The sequence below is a fragment of the Somniosus microcephalus genome, chromosome 10 (genome assembly GCF_052327205.1).
Source record: "Somniosus microcephalus isolate GS21.2 chromosome 10, FLI_Smic_1.0, whole genome shotgun sequence".
Taxonomy (NCBI): Eukaryota; Metazoa; Chordata; class Chondrichthyes; order Squaliformes; family Somniosidae; genus Somniosus; species Somniosus microcephalus.
This window is the reverse complement of record NC_140996.1, coordinates 206,716,421-206,736,460: the sequence shown is the minus strand read 5'-3', so window position 1 is coordinate 206,736,460 and position 20,040 is coordinate 206,716,421. Positions and strand designations below refer to the sequence as shown.

Genomic DNA, 20,040 nt, shown 5'->3' with positions numbered 1-20,040 from the left:
ATTTTGGACCTTGGACCTCATTATCATGCAGATGGGCAGCGGTAGGAGCCCGCACAGGTTCCTGGGGTAATTTTCAGGTAAGTGAATGGGGAAGAAGATCACAGGGGACTGGAGAAGAAGCGGCTGGGCCTCAGAGTGCGAGTGGAGGGCTGTCAGGGGTCGGGGAAGAAGATCGGGGGTTCCTGGAGTATTGTTGGGGGTGGGGAGCGGGCTAGGAGGTCGGGGCCGGGGCCAGGGGGAGATCGGGGGTGCCTGGAGGTCGGAGCCGGGAGTGAGGTCGGAGATCTCAGAGCCGGGAACGCCGGTCATTATTGTAAGGCACTTAACCTTTTTTTAATTCCGTGCTGCTTAGCGTTGGTTTTCCTGGAAGCATACAGCACTGGTCGCTGGCTGCCTCAGATGCAAACCAAAGTTGCAAGAGAGAGCAGAAGCAGGCGTTGGGCCCCTTATTTGCATATGTTAATGGGCTAACGCCTGCTTTAGATGTGGGTAAAGGACACCTCTCTTGTTTGGCCTTTACCAAAATGGCTCCTGGTGCGGCCTGCTCCAGAATTGTGCGTGCGCGGCTCGGACGCCATTTTGGACACAAAACGGCACCCGTAGTGCCGAAAAACCGGGTGTTAAGGAGCCGACTTTCTAAGCCTATGTTTTAGTTAGCATGCCACCTTCTGGATTTCAGCAGCAGTCTATGTAACTGTTAACAAAACAAGCACGTATAACTCTGGACTTTAAATGCCACATTGTTTTGTAAAGATAAGACAGGGCAGGAGTGGTGCACAGTTGATCAATGCCACTCCATGACTGAGTTGTCAATCTCAACCCCTTCTCTCGGGGACTGCACCATGACATGGTGGGAAGACTAACATGCTCCCTATGTCTCGGAGAGCTATGGCCCAGACCTTTTTCACAGATTTTCCCTTCTCTCTCCAGAACATACATCCAATTGTCTTTTGAACCATTTTATACTGTCTGCTTGAAATGCCTGCCCTGGTAACTTTTTCACAACTCTATTATGCTTCAGATGAAAAAGCCCGTCAATCAGGCTGCCGGTGGGCGAGAAACTAACAGAAATTTGTTTTAAAGGAGCCCTGCAGTTATAAACTGCAGGACATTTGGGAAACCAGTTCTTCAGAGTTTCCCCGACCTCAAAACACCACCCCCCCCAAAGTCACCCCCACCTCAACCCCAGCCCCCGCACGGGACTCGACTCCAGGCTAAAATCCACAGAAGCCATTGCTAGAGATGCACTGGATATGATTGGATAGGTAAGAGTGGAACCAAGTGATGACAGTCCTACTGAGCTGGACAATGGAGGAGCAATGCTGGAGGAGGATGGTGTGGCTGGCCATGTCAAAGACTGCAGAGAGGTCAAGGAGGACAAAGAGGGATAATGACCACCGTCACAGTCACAAACGATGCAATTTTTGTGACTCTGGGTTGGGATGCAGTGGCAGGGATGGAAACCTGACTGGAGATATTCAAACATCGAGTTTAAGATAGGATGGACATGGATTTTGAGGAGTTCAAGGAACATTGAACAGGAGTAGGCCATTCAGCCTTTCGAGCCTGATCCGCCATTCAATTAGATCATGGCCGATCTGTATGTTAACTCCATCGACCCATCTTTGGTTCCATAATCCTTAATACCTTGCTTAACAAAAATCTATCAATCACAGTTTTGAAATTTTCAATTGACTCCCAGCATCAACAGCTTTCTGGGGAGAAAGTTCCAGATTTCTACCACCCTTTGTGTGAAGAAGTGCTTTCTGACATCACCCCTGAATGACCTAGCTCTAATTTTAAGGTTATACCCTCTTGTTCTGGATTCTCCCATCAGAGGAAATAGTTTCTCTCTATCTCCCTATCAAATCATCTTAAACACCTCAAGTGGATCATCCCTTAATCTTCTGTACTCAAGGAGCTAAAAATTGAATGGCGCTAACTTCGTTGTTTTAGCGCCCCGGAAAAATTAGCGTCTCCGTGCCGGAAATTGAGTGGTTGCGCCCCAACAGGGAAGCTATTGGAAGCACCCCGCATCCCTCTTGGAGCACTGCGAGTCCATATCACGGTATTGCAGACCTTCCTCCCCTTCTTAAAGGGGAGGGGCCTTGCGCAGTGCGACCCGGGGCCCAGCTGGGTCCCTGGGGATCGGGAGTGCCAGCAAAAGAGCCCGGCACTCAAGAGAAGTGCCGGGCTCTTGGAGCGCAGCCGGCACGCCGCGGGGGGGTTCAGGAGGCCGGGGACGGGAGCGCAGGCAGGTGCTGGCAGGCGGCCAGCAACAAAAATGGCCGCCCCGCACCTCGCCTTTAAATTGCGCCTCCCCGGCCGCAGGTAGGCCCCCCGACCCCGTCGGACATAGCGTTCGGCAGTAAGTCAGGGGGCGATCCCAAAGATCGCGAGTGGGGCGATGACGTCATTGCCGCCGGCGCAGCGCCATGGGGCACTACCGGTTAGCGCTAACGGGAGGCGCAAAGAAACTCAATTTTTCCCCCAAGGACTTTGGAGAAATAGGGAGGTTGGAGATGGGGCAGGAGTTTGCAAGGTCACAGGGATCGTGGGTGAGCTTTTTGAGGAGTGGCATGTTGATGGCAGTTTTAAAAGGGAGGGGGATCAATACCTTGAGGAGAGGGAACCACTTACAATGTAAACTAGCATGGAGTCCGGTAGGGAAGTTGGGTGGTCGGAAATTTAGTGGGAACGGGGTCAAGGGAACAGGAGGTGGGTCTCATGGACAATGTGAACTTGGAGAGCACGTTGGAGAGGGAAGATAGGAGAGAGACACCTGTTCAGAACTAGGGCAGCTGAACAAGCCCCATTTCCTTAACCTCATCATAACCCCTAATTGAATTTTATTACAGCCTGTAATGAACTGTTTGTGTGCACGCATCTACATAAAGCCATGAAACAGATTATGCCTTTCTGGAGTAATATTCAAACCTCAAATAGTATACTCGAAGCTCAGAACTGCAAAACTCATGAGGACCAGCCGGTGATTTCTCACCAGTGAATTGAGATTTGAAGCTCTCTACTGAGCATAGAGGAGCTTCAGCTGGGACGCTGGGTAAAGTTTGGTGTCATGAGAGGCTCGTAATAACAAAGTTTGTAGCTATGAGGTGACAAGGGACACCTTCAGATTTTATTCAACTAACATTATGTCGTTTTCTACATAACAGCATTATACCTGATCAGGCCTTCCGTCAGTAAGGAGGTAGACAGCTTGAGTGCCAGCATCAGCAAGGGCAAGTCGTATAGCTCCCAGTGTATTTGTGGAACCCCCAACCTGTAGAGAAATATATCATTGCTCAATCTGAACGTCTCAAAAAATGAATCCAAATCTGACAATATCGCAAGTATATTGATCCCTAATTTTGATGGAACGATGACTCGGAGCTCTTTCCACTCCGCTGCCCTAACTTCACTGGCAGCGCAGCAGAGACACCAATTTACCCGGGTTACCGCCACACTTCCAGCAAAGTTACGTCGGCGGAGCGGGAGTAGCTCCAGGGAAATTCCCGGCCATTCCTTTATTAAAACCGTGTGTATACAGTAATAAGTTATCTTCTCAGAGGGAAGCACCTCACCTCTGTTGAGTGTGTCCCCAGACAGCAGTGCTGAGATCGAGAATTCACCCTGTTCGAAACTGCTAGTGTCCACACTATAGCTCGTAGGTCATGTTTGGCCCAACAACCTTGCAATCCTGTCCACGGGGTCCAAGCTGCTTAGTTCTGTTTCCAATTTTATTATAGGTTTTTTTTTTAAAACATTGTGTATTCTTGGTCTGTATTGAGTTAGTTGATTTCAGCCAGGCCTACAATTACCATGCACCCCCCGGCTAGGAATAGGGGAAAATAATCTTAGGTTTCTGCTCCTAATCGTTATCCTGCATCACCTGCTGGAACATGAGCATGTGTGAAGTTCAGCTGAGGGTAGGATCGGGCAAATAGTCCGCCAACATCCACCATAAAGGGTCACATATGATAAATGGCCAATTAGTTGGCAATGTGGAACTACGGGCGCGATCTTGCCAGCCCTGGAGAGGCAGGTTTGGAGGTGGGACTGCCAGGAAAATGGCAGAATCTGGGGGCGGGTGCCCAACCCGCCTCCGTGCCATCTTCCCAGGAGGCGGGTAGCTGACCTGCGCCAGGTCCCGTCTCCTGGAGGCGGGAAGGGGATTGCAGTCACTTAACTGCCTGTTAACAGGTGGTTAACAGGCAGGTAAGAGGATTATCCCCATTTTACCCACACAAGTGTGGGCTTCCCGAAGGCTGCGAACCCCGCCAGGGTCACCGAGGCGAGCAGTGGGCCTGCGGGGGTCGGAGGGGTGCAAAAGTGTGCTGTGAAGGTAAGTGATGGGTGCAAGTGTGGAGAGGTGAGTATGTGAGGTGAGTGGAAGGTGTTAGAAAAAGTTTGCTTACCTTTGTTTCTTCCTGCAGGCTTCAAACGTTGGGGATGCGGAGAGTCTCGCATCTCACCGGCAGAGATGACAGAATGGCTGTTGCATTCTCCGATGCAACAACCATCTAATTTCTGCTAAAGAAAGAGGTTTGATGAGTCTTGAATACAAGGACTCATCAAACAACACAGAATGTCAACGATGACAATTCATCTGTCAAAACTTTTTGATAGATGAAACGTCATATGCTGACGTTCTCTGTTACCAGCTTCCCCTTAATTGGCCTGCGAAGCCCGCTGGGTGGGCTTAACAAGGTTAATCAAGGGAAAATAGCATGGCTTGGCCAGAAGTCGATGGAGGCGGGACTAAAACCCCACAAGTGGGAGTCCCGCCTCCAAAAGCTCCCCATTGGCATAATCCAGCTCCACAGCTCAGCAAAAACCGGCGCCATGAGCGGAGGGGAGAAAATTAGACTCTGTATATTTCAGAATTAAACATATATTTATCTTTCTGCTAAAAAAACATGAGAACACTGCACTGCGCAACAATCGTGTGAGTGATTTCAGTACACTAACTGCAAGGTGTGCTTTCTGATGCTACTTTATTCATCCTGTGACTAATTCTGACACTGATAGACGACCATCTGCGTAACCACAAAGAACATCAAATAACCAGCACATCCCCAGCCTGTCAGACAGATCCTACATCTCGCACAGTTCAAAGCTAATTGTGTGATCCCATGGCAGTTACTGTTTCCACGTCATTCAATAAAAAATTATTAATAATAAAGCATAAATTAATTGTTATCATCTACAATATTAACTAAGTGACAATTGAAAAATGTTTCATTTATGAGGGAGTAAGCATTTTTATCATTGTACAACTTCAAACTAATATCTGTGTACTTTTATTTATGGCATTGTGGATTTATATGTTAATCCACAGTTGCTAAGTAATGGCTGTCTCTTGTTGAATAATGCATCTCCAATGCAATCAAGAATAAGTACAGTCAATTATCTCTGAATGAATTATGAAAATATCACAGAATTTAAATTTCCAAAACAACCTTATCAATCCAAAGAGCAAAAAATATATGGATAGGGAATGAGATAGTCGGCAAATTCAATCGGTACTGTTTCAAACAAAATACAAACGTGAAGAATCAGAATTTAACAGCTCTCTCCATGTAGTCCTTGAACAAATGTTAAAATCTGAATTCAAGTCACCTGTCACAGCCTGTGATGCAAAATGGCCTGCACCATTTAAGTGGCAGCATGATCAGGGAATCAGAAACAGGTCATTAAATAGAGAGGAAGGCAAAATAGCAAATCAACCCAGGCTACGGTCACACTGCCTCTCAGTAGTTGGTTCAAGAGTGGCATTTGCAGAGTCAGGGCAAGAGGGAGGAAACTAGCCAGCTCAGAGAGACATCAGCAGAGGTCTGGGATCAGAACACCTACCCATGCTCTCAGCTGTAATTGTGGGTAGCCCAGATACAGCAGGGCACTGTGGAGAAAAGGCTTTTTTTTTAATTACTTTGATATTTATTGTTGATCTCAAGAAGCAGAAGAAGGAGGTAAGCAAAGAACAGCCGAGAAGGTATTTAAGGTGCTTTATGTGTGCAGGATTAATTCTGGTAATATGTGGACTAGTAAATGTTTGTAAAAATAGAATCTAATGCTAATAATGATTTACAAAGTGCAAGTTTACCAAACCGTTAGCACACCGGATCATCCACTTCAACACACAGCATCACTTTCAATCACAAAAGTCCCTGGTGTGCTAAAACCCACAAAATAAATATACCCTCTCATTCGCGGTTTTCTAATTTCTGCATACCCAACTGATAAGGGTCCATCAGTTGGTAGCATTCTCGCCGCTGAAGCAGAAAAATGTGGGTTGAAGCGTCACCACTGACTTGAGCACACAGCCTTGGCTGACACTTCAGTGTAGTCTTAAGGAAGCACCACATTGTTGAAGGTGCTGTATTTGGATGAGACATTTAAACCAAGACCTGCTCAGGTGGATGGAAAGATTACCCACTGGCACTATTCGAAGGAGAGCAGGGAGTTCTCCTGGTGTTCTGGGTGCTTTTCATCCTGTAACCGTTGCCTGCAATTCAAACTTCAAAAAGCCACTTAATGGGTGAATATTTAAAGGGCTTTATTATAGCATTGGTGTTGAGTTCACAGCAACCTAATGTTATACATGACTCATGTGGCACTGGGGACACACTATAGATATGATTTACTATTGGACTCTTAGTGAGAAAGATGTTTAAGATATTTGTAAATATGTTTACCTGAAGTCCTTTAACCCAAGACCAAGCATTGTCCAGATTGTTATCATTTACTTCTGCCAGCTTCTCCTGCCAAGGTTCAGCTCTGGAATCAAACTTCACAAAATTGAATTTGGTCTTGTGTCTAAGCTGTTCCTGAGTAAAGTAAATATTCCAGTTAATATCCCTTAAAGGACAGCAATCCATGTTATGTTGCTTTATATACTCTGCAGCATCATCTTTGACCTGATGGTCGCATCCATCATTCCACTTCTTCATGGACTGGGAGGCCCAGACTCAAATTCCAGCTTCAGTTGACATTTGCATTCAGGGGATTCCCCCCATTAGAAGCCAATTGTCGTGGGCGATAGCGAATCAGCAGCCCGTTTTACACCCTTAAAAAAACTGTGCAGAGTGTAAACCGGGCTGCCGAATCCCTAACGCCTGTGCATTACAACCCAAGACACATTTCACCCCCAGTGTTGCTTGGGTCTTCAGGAGCAGCAGCAAGCATAAGGCAGGTATACAGATAATAGAGAGGCCAAAACTGTCATATCTGTTGTCCACTACCAGCCGACCACATAGCAGCATTTGATATTGAATCCAAAATGTGCTGTGGCCATGTAACTAAAAATGTAATTTTGGATTTTGAAAAACTGTGTTTCATGAAGATGTGAACCTCATTGATACATTATCCATCGCAAAGAAAACCAATAAAACAATGTTGAAAATATGTGGATGATTTCTAAATTTAAAAAAAACTATCACCGAAAGCAAGGGCTCTCCACAGCATTGCTTGATATCACTAACTGAATGGCAGATGCCAGGCAGAAAAGACACCACAGTCTAATTTAAGTGGCAGTGGTAAAGCACGCTAGTTTGTTCGGAATCGTGATGGCTCAAAATCACCTGTTACCCCTAACATGTAACCATCAGTAAAAAAATACATAAATTTGTTTAATAAAATGAGAAGTTAGGGACATCCAAAATCCAGTTGCTAAATTGAATCTAGGTACGAGAACAATAAGCTTCAATTGGACAAAAGGCCTTTGCTCAACCTTGAGTTTTTTGTCTTCTTAGCAAAGGTAGGCAATTGTGCAGCTGATAATTCAAAGAACTTGATAAAAATACCTTTTAATGATCATGATGTATTTTAAAAGCTGTAATTTAAATTGTTGACGTACAAATGCCTCCAGAACAGATTTATTAGGCCTACCGCATGCAAGTTCGACAAATCCTTCAGATTTGTGTTTTGTGTACTGTAATGGGCGTGGTTTTTAACTTTTCTGTGTGGGAACCCCTTGTCAAATGTTGACACATTTCCAGGGACCCAATGTACTAACCTCTAAAAGACAGTGTCAGGTACCCAAAGGAAAACCGTATTGTCATTGCAGAAAATGTTTTTAATGAATGTAGAGCAACAGAAATAATGGGCTGGATATTAACTCGGAGGCGGGGAGGGAGCGGGTGGGCTGCTTTGAGGTCGGGAATCCCAGAAGAGCGCGTTTCCCGCAGGTCCTGCCGAATGGCAGATTAGAGGCTGGAGACCACCCGGCCCAAACCCGCCCGTTTTGGGGGGTTAGAATTCCCCCCATAGTTCTGGTAAGTCAACATGTACACAAAGATATAGAAGTTGGATGACAGCTAGGCAGAAATCGGATGGCCAAGAGGACCACAAGGGATCCCCTTACAGACCCCCTTGGGTCCTGGTACCACAATGCATTATGGGATATATTCACCCGATTATAGCATAACAAAATGTGCTCATCTCATGAAGGATGTTACAGTGAGGGTTGGAGCATAATTATTAGGTATTTGGTTGGCAGTCTGGGCTCAAAATCCAAGTGCTCAAAGGCAGATTTAGCAGAACTACCTGACAACAACTAAATATTCCTGCGCTTTAGCTATTGCATCCCTGCATAATGTGCATGTAAAAGTGCAGACTTTAAAAACAAAAATCTTATGGCAGTGAGCAGCAACAGTACTGAACGATGAGTGATCGGAGAAGGAATACACTCGGGATTCATGGTTGTGAAACCCGGCAACATCATGTGCTTGAAGAGACACCAGACTGAGACTGACTGCTGAAGTGGGTCTTCTTTACACTAGCGTTGGTTCAGAACAAGTCATTTGTGTCCTTTCCAGTACAGATGTTTGTAATATAAAAAAAACAACCTTGTTTTGGAGCTGTAACAGAGATATAGCTTCTCCAGAGAAAGCAGGACTTCCACACAACCTGGCAAAGCTAATTCAGTTACCTAAGGAAACAGTCTTAACTGACTGAAACGAGTTAATTAGTAGGGCAAGTGATTTGTTGCAGCAAGTGATTTATCGTGCAAATCTGCTGGAAAAAATACCACTTCCATTCCTCTAGGGCCAGCTAATGGAAAATTGCAGAGCGGGCAGCACATCTCACTACATGAGGTTATGTGTAGAAAATTTATAGGATTTGCCAAGAGATGTGGTGCTGTGCCAAATCATTGACCTAATAATTAGTAGCTCATTAGAAAAGCTTTGTAACCCGGGAATAAAATGTTCCAACAGTCAGGACTGCTTAGTAATAAACCTGCATGAGCTGAAAGATCTTTCTTTGAACCAACTCCAGCTTATCTTTCATGGATTGAGAGGTGTCAACTAGGACATAGATCTGATCCTCAATTATGGTCCCAAACAGCTCCCTACTCCCCTGCTGAAGCCAGTCAATCCTGCGAACAAGAAATGAAAGCAAAAAAATACTTCAGTACAAAAGAACAACTTTATAAATCGATGATGCATTCGAGTGTTATTTATTTTGGTAATACTGAAACTGTTTTATTGTTTGTCGGTACAGCTGTGGAAAGAAAGGCTGCCAAGTTTCTATATCAAGCATATATTATAAAGTTTTATTACAAGCAAAATTTTCAAAACAAAGAGATGCTCTCACAAACCTCCAAGTGGTTCGTTATAAAAGTGCAATTGGCATTAGCCTAATTGAACGTCTCCAGCCCCTCCTTCCAGCTGGGAAAGCAACGTGGTCCAGAGAAATTTCAAAAACGGGGATGGGTAGAAAATAATTACCGAGGAGAAATCTCGTAGGAAAAAATAAATTCCCTGTTAATAAGAGCGCTCCTTCTGCCCCAAGTGCTGACTTAACTGCCTCGGTTTCCACTCCACCTGAAGACACGAAGTCCCGAAGGCACCACAACTAGATTCTGTGACAAAACAGTGAGTTGTGGACCTGTTGAATGACAGATGTGGTCTGGGCTAAGTGTAGCACAGCCAGTGAGTTACTGTCAATTCCAGTTTCACACAGAAATGAGTAGTGTTGTTGTTGTTGTTGGCACATTTAGCTTCAGGTATGGCAGAGACAGTGGCAGTTAAGTATACAATTGGGGTATAACAGCAACAATTTCTTCTTCCTTTTGGTAGGCCATCCCCATGGGTGTGCTAGAATGGGGAAGGATCCAAATTTGACAACGTTTGTGTGGTGTATGTAACCTGTTCCACCTTAAGAGAACTACCTTAAGAGATGTACTACTTTCTCTTGGCTGCTGTATACTGTAATACCGGTGGTGACCACACCAGTATATAAGTGTTGTGTAGGGATTTGCTGGGCAGTTCAGCCCTGACCTCTGAATAGTAAAGACCTGTTAAAGTTATTCTTGTGGTCTGTGTCCAGTGATTTATAATACGCATAACTGGGACACACAGACTTAACAGTGGCAACAAGTCCGATCTTACCCTGCGGCAGTTTTACATCCAAGGCAGCTTCGTCCTCAGAACGGGCGTCGAGAAGAGGCATCCGCCCTCATCATCCTACTGAGCACCATCGCATGGGAGGCATCGAGAACCCGGGTTAAAAAGAAAAATTCTGACCACAAAGCCCTCCATCAGCGACAGGCAGTGATCATCCCTTCTACCACGGTGGTGGGTAAGCCGATCAGCGACACGAGCAGAAAGTCGGCCGCGTTGACTGTGGAGTGGGGGAGGGAAAACGGAGGAAAAAGGGCGGAGAACTCGACCACGGCCGGTGAAAAGGGCCGGGCTGCAATCGAGGCCGAGAGGCGCAGCGACTGGTGCAGCTTAAGGCACGAGAGCCGCGGAGAACTCAAACGCAGCCGGGGTAAAGGACCGGGCTGCATGCGGGGCTGAGAGGCGCAACAGCAGGGGAAGCGTGAATGCCCACGGGAACCGCAGGGGAGTAAAAGCAGCGTCGGGGAATTGAGAACCGCTGGGGAGGCGAGAACGGCAGCAGCACGGCAATCGCCATTGCAGCCAGCGGGGGAAGAAGGCAAACGCGGGAATCCGCCATTGTAGTCGGCGGGGGAAGAAGACGAGCACGGGAAAGACCGCCAAGCGCGGGAAGGCGCCATTTTAGTAGGCGGGGGAAGAAGACAAGCACGGGAAGCCGCCATTTTGAGAAAAAGAAAAATTTTAAAACTTGCAAGGATGCCTAAACCTTTGATAGTGATATCGAAGATTGGACCACGTATGTAGAACGCATGGAAGTTTATTGTAAAGCAAATAAGGTACCAGATGATGAGAAAGCACTAACCTTATTAAGCTCAATGGGTGCGAAGACATACGGGCTATTGAAGCACCTTCTATCACCAGATAAACCGGCGGATCAGACTTTCGCGAATATTGTTACTGTCCTGAAAAATCATTTAAACCCCACGCCGCTGATGATAGCGGAACGATTTAAATTTTACAGAAGAATGCAGCTGAAAGACGAAAGCAACGCTGAATTTTTAATTGAACTGCGTAAGCTATCAAAGTACTGTCAGTTTGGAACAGGACTAGCAGATGCGCTGAGAGATAAATTTGTGTGTGGATTGTTAAAAGGAGGAACACAAAAGCGACTGCTTGAGGAGAATGATCTTACGCTTGATAAAGCTGTCACTATTGCAGCATCGCACGAAGCCGCAGCGAGAGGCACTGCGGAAATGCAGCTACGGTCACCGGAACTCAGCACCAATCAAATGGTCTTGGGTACAGTAAAATGTTATCATTGTGGAAAGACAACGCACGATCAGAACCAGTGCTGGTTCAAGAATCAGGAATGCAGAAAATGTGGCAGGCTTGGTCACATCGCTAAAGTATGCCGGTCAGGAAAGAAGACCAGCAACAAAAAGTCACCGCAGGAAAAGTACAGAAAGGTACACAAGGTGACAGAGAACAGTTCGAACGAACAGAAGTCAAATTCAGACTCCAGCAGTAATGAACTGGGTAGTCTAAGAGTACACAATGTTGGTAATGAAGCAGACCTCCAAACAATCTGGGTCACACTTCAGATAGCAGGAGTCCAAGTGAAGATGGAATTGGACACTGGATCGGCATTGACGGTCATGAATAAGCAAGATTACAAAAGGTTATTCCCACATATTCCCCTACGGGATACGGAGATTGTATTGAAAACATACACGGGGCAAAGAGTATACCCCATCGGGAAGATAGAGGTAAAGGTGGTCCACAAGGGCAAAGAAAGCCGAGGAATGGACTTATATGTGCTACCTGAGGGAGGTCCACCACTACTGGGACGGGAGTGGATTAGGAAAATAAATATGGACTGGCATTCCTTAAAAGCACTAACGGTAGATTCCGGTAAAAAAGATGTCAAACCTAAACGATTGTCCAGAATATTGGACGGTGCTAAAGAGGTGTTCCAACAGGGACTGGGAACACTGAGAGGAATTACGGCAAACATCAAGGTTGAAGAACATGCAAACCCGAAATTTTTCAAAGCCAGACCAGTACCTTATGCGATACGACCTGCTGTGGAAGCTGAGCTGGAAGGGCTAGAACGTTCAGGAGTACTGTCTAAGGTAGACTGGAGTGAGTGGGCCACGCCCATTGTCCCCGTCATGAAGCGTTCATCGAGCAACAAGCCGGGGGAACCGGGGAAGGTTCGCATCTGTGGAGATTTCAAGATCACTGTTAATCCGGTGCTTCACACGGTGCAGTACCCGCTTCCGCGGATTGAGGATATCTTCGCTTCGTTGTCTGGCGGGAAACACTTCACCAAGATAGACCTGGCGCAGGCGTACTTACAGATGGAAGTTGAGGAAGAGTCACGCCAGTATCTCACGATCAACACGCATAGAGGCTTGTACCGGTATAATAGACTGGTTTTTGGAGTGGCATCGGCTCCAGCAATTTGGCAGAGGGCCATGGAGCAGGTATTACAGGGAATTCCAGGCACACAATGTTACCTGGACAATATTCTGATTACAGGAGATGATGACGAGGAACACCTTGCAAATTTGGAACTGGTGCTCACCAGATTGAAAGAATATGGACTTCGAGTTAATCGCCAGAAATGTGAGTTCTTTCAGAAGCGGATCTCGTACTGTGGTCATGTCATTGACCAGGAGGGGCTTCATAAGTCTCCTGACAAGATCGAAGCTGTTGTGAAGGCTCCCGCTCCGGATAATGTATCCCAGTTGAGGTCGTTCCTAGGGTTGATTAACTATTACCATAAGTTTCTGCCAAATTTATCCACGGTGCTGCACCCGCTGAACGCTCTTTTGCAGAAGGGAGTACCATGGAAGTGGAGCGAGGACTGTAAGAGGGCCTTTCGCAAAAGCAAGGCATTGATCACCTCAGGGGAAGTGTTGGCTCACTTCAACCCAACGCTGCCTATTCGTTTGGCTTGTGATGCTTCTCCATATGGTATTGGGGCAGTACTCTCACACAAGTTGCCAAATGGCCTGGAGAGGCCAGTTGCGTTCGCATCCAGATCATTGACCTCCGCTGAGCGCAACTATGCTCAGATAGATAGGGAGGCTCTCAGCCTTGTGTGGGGAGTAAAGAAGTTTAATCATTACCTGCAGGGCCAAAAGTTTACGCTTCTGACAGACCACCAGCCGTTGGTATCCATTTTTAACCCTAAGAAGGGTGTTTCGGTGATGACAGCACAGAGACTCCAGAGATGGTCCCTTTTCCTAGGGGCACATCAATATCAGGTCGAATTCAAAGGTACAAAGCAGCATGGTAATGCTGATGGGCTGTCGCGCCTGCCACTACCTACAGAGGAGGAGGCACCGACGGTTGACCCTGTTGAGTTATTTCACTCGACCATCATCGAATGTTTACCAGTCACCAATGCAAGTATTGAAAGAGAAACCAGGAACGACCCGACACTGTCCCGGGTCTACGAAGTGACAGTGAAGGGATGGCCAGCACATGGTGATCCACTGTTACCGGCATTCTCAGCAAGACGAGAACAGCTGTCCGTCTGTCAAGGAACATTGATGTATGGAACAAGGGTGATTATTCCTCCTAAGTTAAGAGAGAGAGTTCTAAAGGAACTGCATGAAGGTCATCTGGGGGGGGAGTCAAGATGAAAAGCCTTGCTAGGGCTTATGTGTGGTGGCCGGGTATCGACCAACAGATAGAGGATCTGACGAAAAGCTGCTCAGGGTGCCAAAAAGTGCAAAATGCACCTCCGATTGCACCGCTGCATCCATGGGAATGGCCTTCAACCCCATGGCAACGTGTACATATTGACTTTGCTGGTCCATTCATGGACTCCATGTTTTTAATTGCGGTGGACGCACATTCTAAATGGCCAGAAGTGATTAAAATGACTACCACTACCTCGGAAAAGACGATCGCGGTGCTAAGAACGATATTTGCAAGAAATGGATTGCCAGAACAAATATGTTCAGACAACGGACCGCAGTTCGTGTCAGAAGAATTCCAGAAATTCATGAAGAAGAATGGGGTGAAACATTATACCTCTGCCCCATATCATCCGGCTACAAACGGGTTGGCCGAGAGATTTGTACAAACGTTCAAAAAAGCAATAAAGGCCATGAGCGAAAATCAGATTCCACTACAACACAAGGTGGACAAATTCCTACTGGCATATCGAAACGCCACCCATGCAGTGACAAACCAAAGTCCTGCCATGATGTTCTATAACAGGAGGTTGCAGTCCAGGTTGGACTTGTTAAAACCAAATGTGTGGAGGGAAGTTGAAAACAAACAGTTCCAGCATATAAATAACAAGACCACTCGGAGTTTTGAAATAGGACAACCAGTGTTAGCCCGGGACTATAAAAACGAGAAATGGCAATCTGGAACAATTCGGGCCAGACAAGGACCCCTGATGTACACGGTAGATATTGGTGAAAATGTAATACGGCGTCATGCTGACCAACTGGTAGAATCAAGAACAAGGGTCGAACCCATGGTTACGGCAGAGACAACCGTGGAAGAAGTTAGTGAACCTGAAGCATCTACCTCAGAAGTGAATGTACCTGATGATGATGTCCAATCCATAAGAGACCAACTAGATGAGTCACCCCAGCAACGAGAATCAGAGACCCCTGAAAGGCGTTATCCAACTCGAATCAGGAGGCCTCCTCAGAGACTGAATCTTTGAATTGTTTTGCATGAAGTTGTATATATATATGTTATTGTGTTATGTTAAATGGGGATATAACTGTTAAGCTAAAAAGGGAGGATTGTGGTGTATGTAGCCTGTTCCACCTTAAGAGAACTACCTTAAGAGATGTACTACTTTCTCTTGGCTGCTGTATACTTTAATACCGGTGGTGACCACACCGGTATATAAGTGTTGTGTAGGGATTTGCTGGGCAGTTCAGCCCTGACCTCCGAATAGTAAAGACCTGTTAAAGTTATTCTTGTGGTCTGTGTCCAGTGATTTATAATAAGCATAACTGGGACACACAGACTTAACAGTTTGGTGACCCTAAAGTAGAATTTTATTTGTGCTGTATGTATAAGAGATGGTGTAAGCCAGGGAACAAAAAGAGCGAATGAAACTAAGCCAGTGTGGAAGCAGATACTGCGAGCTTTAGCAGCACACAAGTGAAAATAATAAAGGAAAACTATAATCAAAGCAAAAAGAGGGGAATTCTTATGGGGAGGGAGCAAAAAGTGAGATTTGTGGTGACTTTTGGGCTGGTTTTAGGCAGACATTTTGTCAAATAATAATTGATTAAAGCGAGAGCTTCAAAGAGTCCAGGGCAAGAAAAAGTCCTTAAGCTCATCAAGCCAGATCCAGCCAGTGGCTATGTAAGGTCATTTTGTTCTGTAATTCCCTTCCCCGCTCTACCCGTTGATCTCATATTTTAAGGAACAATAGTTCCTTCCTCGCTTCCCTTGAAAAATTAAACAACAACAACAACAACTTGTATTTATATAGCGCCTCTAACATAGTAAAACGTCCCAAGGTGCTGCACAGAAGTATTTTAAGACAAAACATTTGACACCGATCCACATAAGGATAAATTAGGGCAGGTGACCAAAAGCTTGGTCAGAGGTAGGTTTTAAGGAGCGTCTTAAAGAAGGAGAGAGGTAGCGAGGCGGAGAGGTTTAGGCAGGGAATTCCAGAGCTTAGGGCCGAGGCAACAGAAGGCACAGCCACCAAAAAGGTTGAGCGATTATAATCAGGGATGCTCAAGAGGGCAGAATTGGAGGAGTGCAGATATCTCGGGGGGGGGGGGCGGTTGTGGGGCTGCAGGTGATTACAGAGATAGGGAGGGGCGAGGCCATGGAGGGATTTGAAAACAAGGATGAGAATTTTGAAATCGAGGCGCTGCTTAACCGGGAGCCAATGTAGGTCAGCGAGCACAGGGGTGATGGGCGAACAGGACTTGGTGCGAGTTAGGACACAGGCAGCATTGTTATGCTTTTTATTTTTGACTTGTCATTATTTTCCATCTTTAGATCTATGTTCAACCCTTAACGTGGGTACAGTGGCGTAGTGATTGGTTACTGGTCTAGTAATCCAGAGGCCTGGACTGATCATCCAGAGAGCATGGCCACGATTTCGCCATCGGAGGCGGGATCGCGGCGGGAGAGGTCGTTGGCGGGTCCCGGTCCCGCTCCCAACTCCAGCCGCTCTGTGAAAAGGATTTTACGTAGATTCGGCTTGTTAAACCCGCCCTGCGAGGTTCCCAGCCAATTAAAAGAAAGTGGGTCTGATGACATCATTTGATGACGCGTCATCAGCCGGTTTCCTTAAAGGGACCATGGCCACATTCATTTTGACAGTTGTTCTGAAGCATTGAGGTGCTGCAAACACTGACAAGCACTGCACAAAGGTGCACGGCTGCACCCAGCTCTCTCATGACTCCCTCTATATGCTTATGGAGGGAGTCACAGCACGCAGGGAAATTCTCTTCCCTTCCAAGAGTGGAAGAGACCTCCCCAGGAGACCAACGCAGCCTGGTTGCACATTGCACAGGAGGGCACAAGCAGGGATGTGGTCAGGAGGACCAGGCTGCAGTGGCGCAAAACTTTCAATGATCTCAGTAGATCACGAACGTTACTGCAAAGCCACACCCAAACTCATCCTGCTGTGCCTCTCATCACATCCCCATCACTCTGCCTTCCCTACCCTACTCCTGCATATCCTTACTCACACCAACTTACCCTGCACCTCCACCCATCCCTCTCTCTCTATCTACATTATCACTTCCCCATCTCAGTAGCCACCCCTCACACTCACCCTCATCCTGGTGCAATCATACCAACTAACAACACACAAGGGTAGGCACTTGGGTGTTTTAAGCAATGTTCATGTAAATTTTCTGTTAATGTGTTGTCAAACATTGAAACCTTTATTTTCAACACTTTATCTTATTGGACAGATCTGTGCTCACCTTTGGAAGTGTCTTAGTGAGTTCCAGTGACTGTTGAGACATAACTCCCCTCCCCCAGTTGTGATGAGTGTGAAAGGAATGGCTTCGACATTGTGGGGATGCTTTATGTTGTTGGTGCGGGGTGGTGTCAACCTGGCACATCATGTGGCAGCCAGGGTGTAGAGCATCAAGTGAAGTAAATCTGGCCATGGTGATGCCTTCCCTGGCCTCCCGGGCAGCAATGTTGTCAGGTGCTGATGCTCTGTGTCCCGTGCAGCATCAGGTGAATGCGGAGAAGGTTGGTATTGTTGTTGGTGATGTTGGTGTGCCTGGTGATGTTGGTGTTGGGGCTGATCGTGGAGGGATTCAGAGGACCAAGGTGAGATTTTTTCAAGGGCACCGATGTTGCTGGAATAGATGGCAGCTGAAGTTGAGATGACAGAAGCGATCTACCAATGGTGGGAGAGCTTGCTCCAAGGAGGCGACAGTGGATAGAGAGTTTACTCCAAACACTTCCAAACTGCATAAAGCTCAAAAGTGTCTTCCAAGTCGTGAAGGCTCAAGCTTCTGACATTGGAAAGTGACCAGCTGTGAAATGGTAGCTTTCATACCACTTTTGCAGCTGTCACCTATTCACAGCAATGGGGAGACATAGAGAACCCGACCTACTTACCTGACGTGATCTCCGAACGACGGGAACCTCGTTAAAAAAATGGTAAAATAGAAATAGGCTGGAAAAATAGTAATTAACAAGCGTTTAACAAGCATTTAACTGTCTTAAATGCCTCCCCCGCCGCTTGGTATTGGGTCTGTTCTGAAATCGCAGACCTGACACTTTGGAAACTTACATGGAGGCGGAGTGGGCTCCCAACCCGTTGTCAATCATTTCGATTTTGACAGCAGACTCACCTCCAAACCCACCCTCTGAGTGCCGGCAAAATCGCGGCCCGTGAGTTCAAATCCCACCAGAGCCAATTATGTCCTGCATGTTGGCGTTGACTCCCCAGGTCATAGGAGATTGATGAGCTTTTATGTAATATGTGCAATCAATATTATTTGTATAGAGTATATTTATATATAATAGATGTTCTAAAAATATTTTTGAGTATATTCAAGGCTGAGATCGATAGATTTTTGGACTCTAGGGAAAACAAGGGATATGGAGATCGGGCGGGAAAGTGGAGTTGAGGTCGAAGATCGGCCATGATCTTATTGAACAGGCTCGAGGGGCTGTATGACCTACTTCTAATCCTTATATTCTTATGTTCTTATTTATACAATTTTACTCTCCGTTCCTCTGACTCTGGTCTCTTGCGCATCCCTCCTCCCTTCACCCCATCATTGGCGGTCATACCTTCAGCCACCGAGGTCCCATGCTCTGGAATTCCTTTCTTCCCTAAACACCTCCACCTTCAAGTCTCTCTCCTCTTTAATACCCTCCTTAAAACCCACCTCTTTAACCAAACTTTTAGTCACACCTCCTAATATCTTTTTTGGCTCGGCAACCATTTTTATCTGATTATGCCTCTGTAAAGCTTCTTGGTGCATTTTGTTATTACAGGGGTATTGTTATAATAATGGTGTGTGCGTCAGTTTGTGTTGTGGGAGATGGTTGTGCTTATGTTGCCGAGTATCTGACAGTGAGTGGCTCACGAGGCAGGAAGTTGGGCCCTAGTGTTTAAATGGAGGATTTATTTTTAAACAGGGATGGGGTTGTGTTGGTGTTTCTGTGATTGTGAAGTTGGGTGTGTGATGGGTGGCGAGGGAAGGCTGAGAAGGCTGGGTTGAGTTGTGGGCAGCACAAAACATTAGGGCAGGAAGGAGGAAAGAATGAGGCTATCAGCGGTGAGTGGGAAATAGAAGTCAGTGGGTGGTATCGTGGAATTTTTGGTTGAGTAATGGGGAGCAGTGAAAGGTCAGAGGATAATGGAGGAGGAAAGTTAAGGGCTCGAGAGAGAGGGCTGGAATTTCATTGAGGAGGCGTGTAGGAGGCAGGACTACATTTTTCGGGGTTGTAGTCCCGCCTCCATCGAGTTGTGGCCAACCCACGCGATTTTCACTTGATTGACCTTGTTGAGCCCGCCCAGTGGGCTCAGCAGGCCAATTAAGGGCCACCCGGCAACAGGTGACGTCACAGATTGACATTTCATCTGTCAAAAGCTTTTGACAAATGAAATATCAGTGTTTGACAGCTGTTTGAAGCTGTCAAACACTGACAATCTGTACTCCAAGTTAATTCCTTCCTCTCAGGCTGATTTAGATATCTCTCCAGAACAGAAAGCTGAATGCTGCAACTTTTGACAGCTCGCGGCCATTCTGCTTTCTGTGCCGGTGAGATGAGGGACTCCCGAGACCTGAAGGAAGGAAGGCTGTAAAGGTAAGTAAATGTAAGTAAAACTTTTTTAAACACTTTACACACACCAAACACACTTACCTCTGCACTCATGCACCCATCACTCACCTGAACACCGGACATCTCAAACCCTCCAAGCCCTTCAGCCCGACGGTCCGCCTCGCTAACTTGGCGTGGTTTGGAGCCATCGGGAATCCCACACTTCAGCTATGAAAATAGGGATTAGGCTAAAAACTACCTGTTAACAGGCAGTTAATTGGCACTAATCCCCTTCCCGCCTCGGGGAGGCGGCTCCCAGCACAGGTCGGGTATCCACCTCCTTTGAAACTGGCACGGAGGCGGGTTGGGGGCGGGATGGGTTTGTGCCCCCCCCCCCACCGATTTCAAGATTTTAACCCCCCACATGCCTCCAATCCCGCCT

At 46.5% G+C, this 20,040-nt stretch overlaps 1 protein-coding gene across 1 annotated transcript in view; it reads right to left on the bottom strand.

Annotated features, from left to right (window-relative positions):
- LOC147112042 (von Willebrand factor A domain-containing protein 3B-like) overlaps window positions 1-20,040 on the bottom strand; it is a 332,584-nt gene that overhangs the window by 270,610 nt on the left and 41,934 nt on the right. Inside the window, 3 exon segments of the mRNA XM_085999537.1 lie at window positions 3,182-3,280; window positions 6,696-6,827; window positions 9,238-9,376. Of these exon segments, the coding sequence (XP_085855663.1) occupies window positions 3,182-3,280; window positions 6,696-6,827; window positions 9,238-9,376 (370 nt within the window).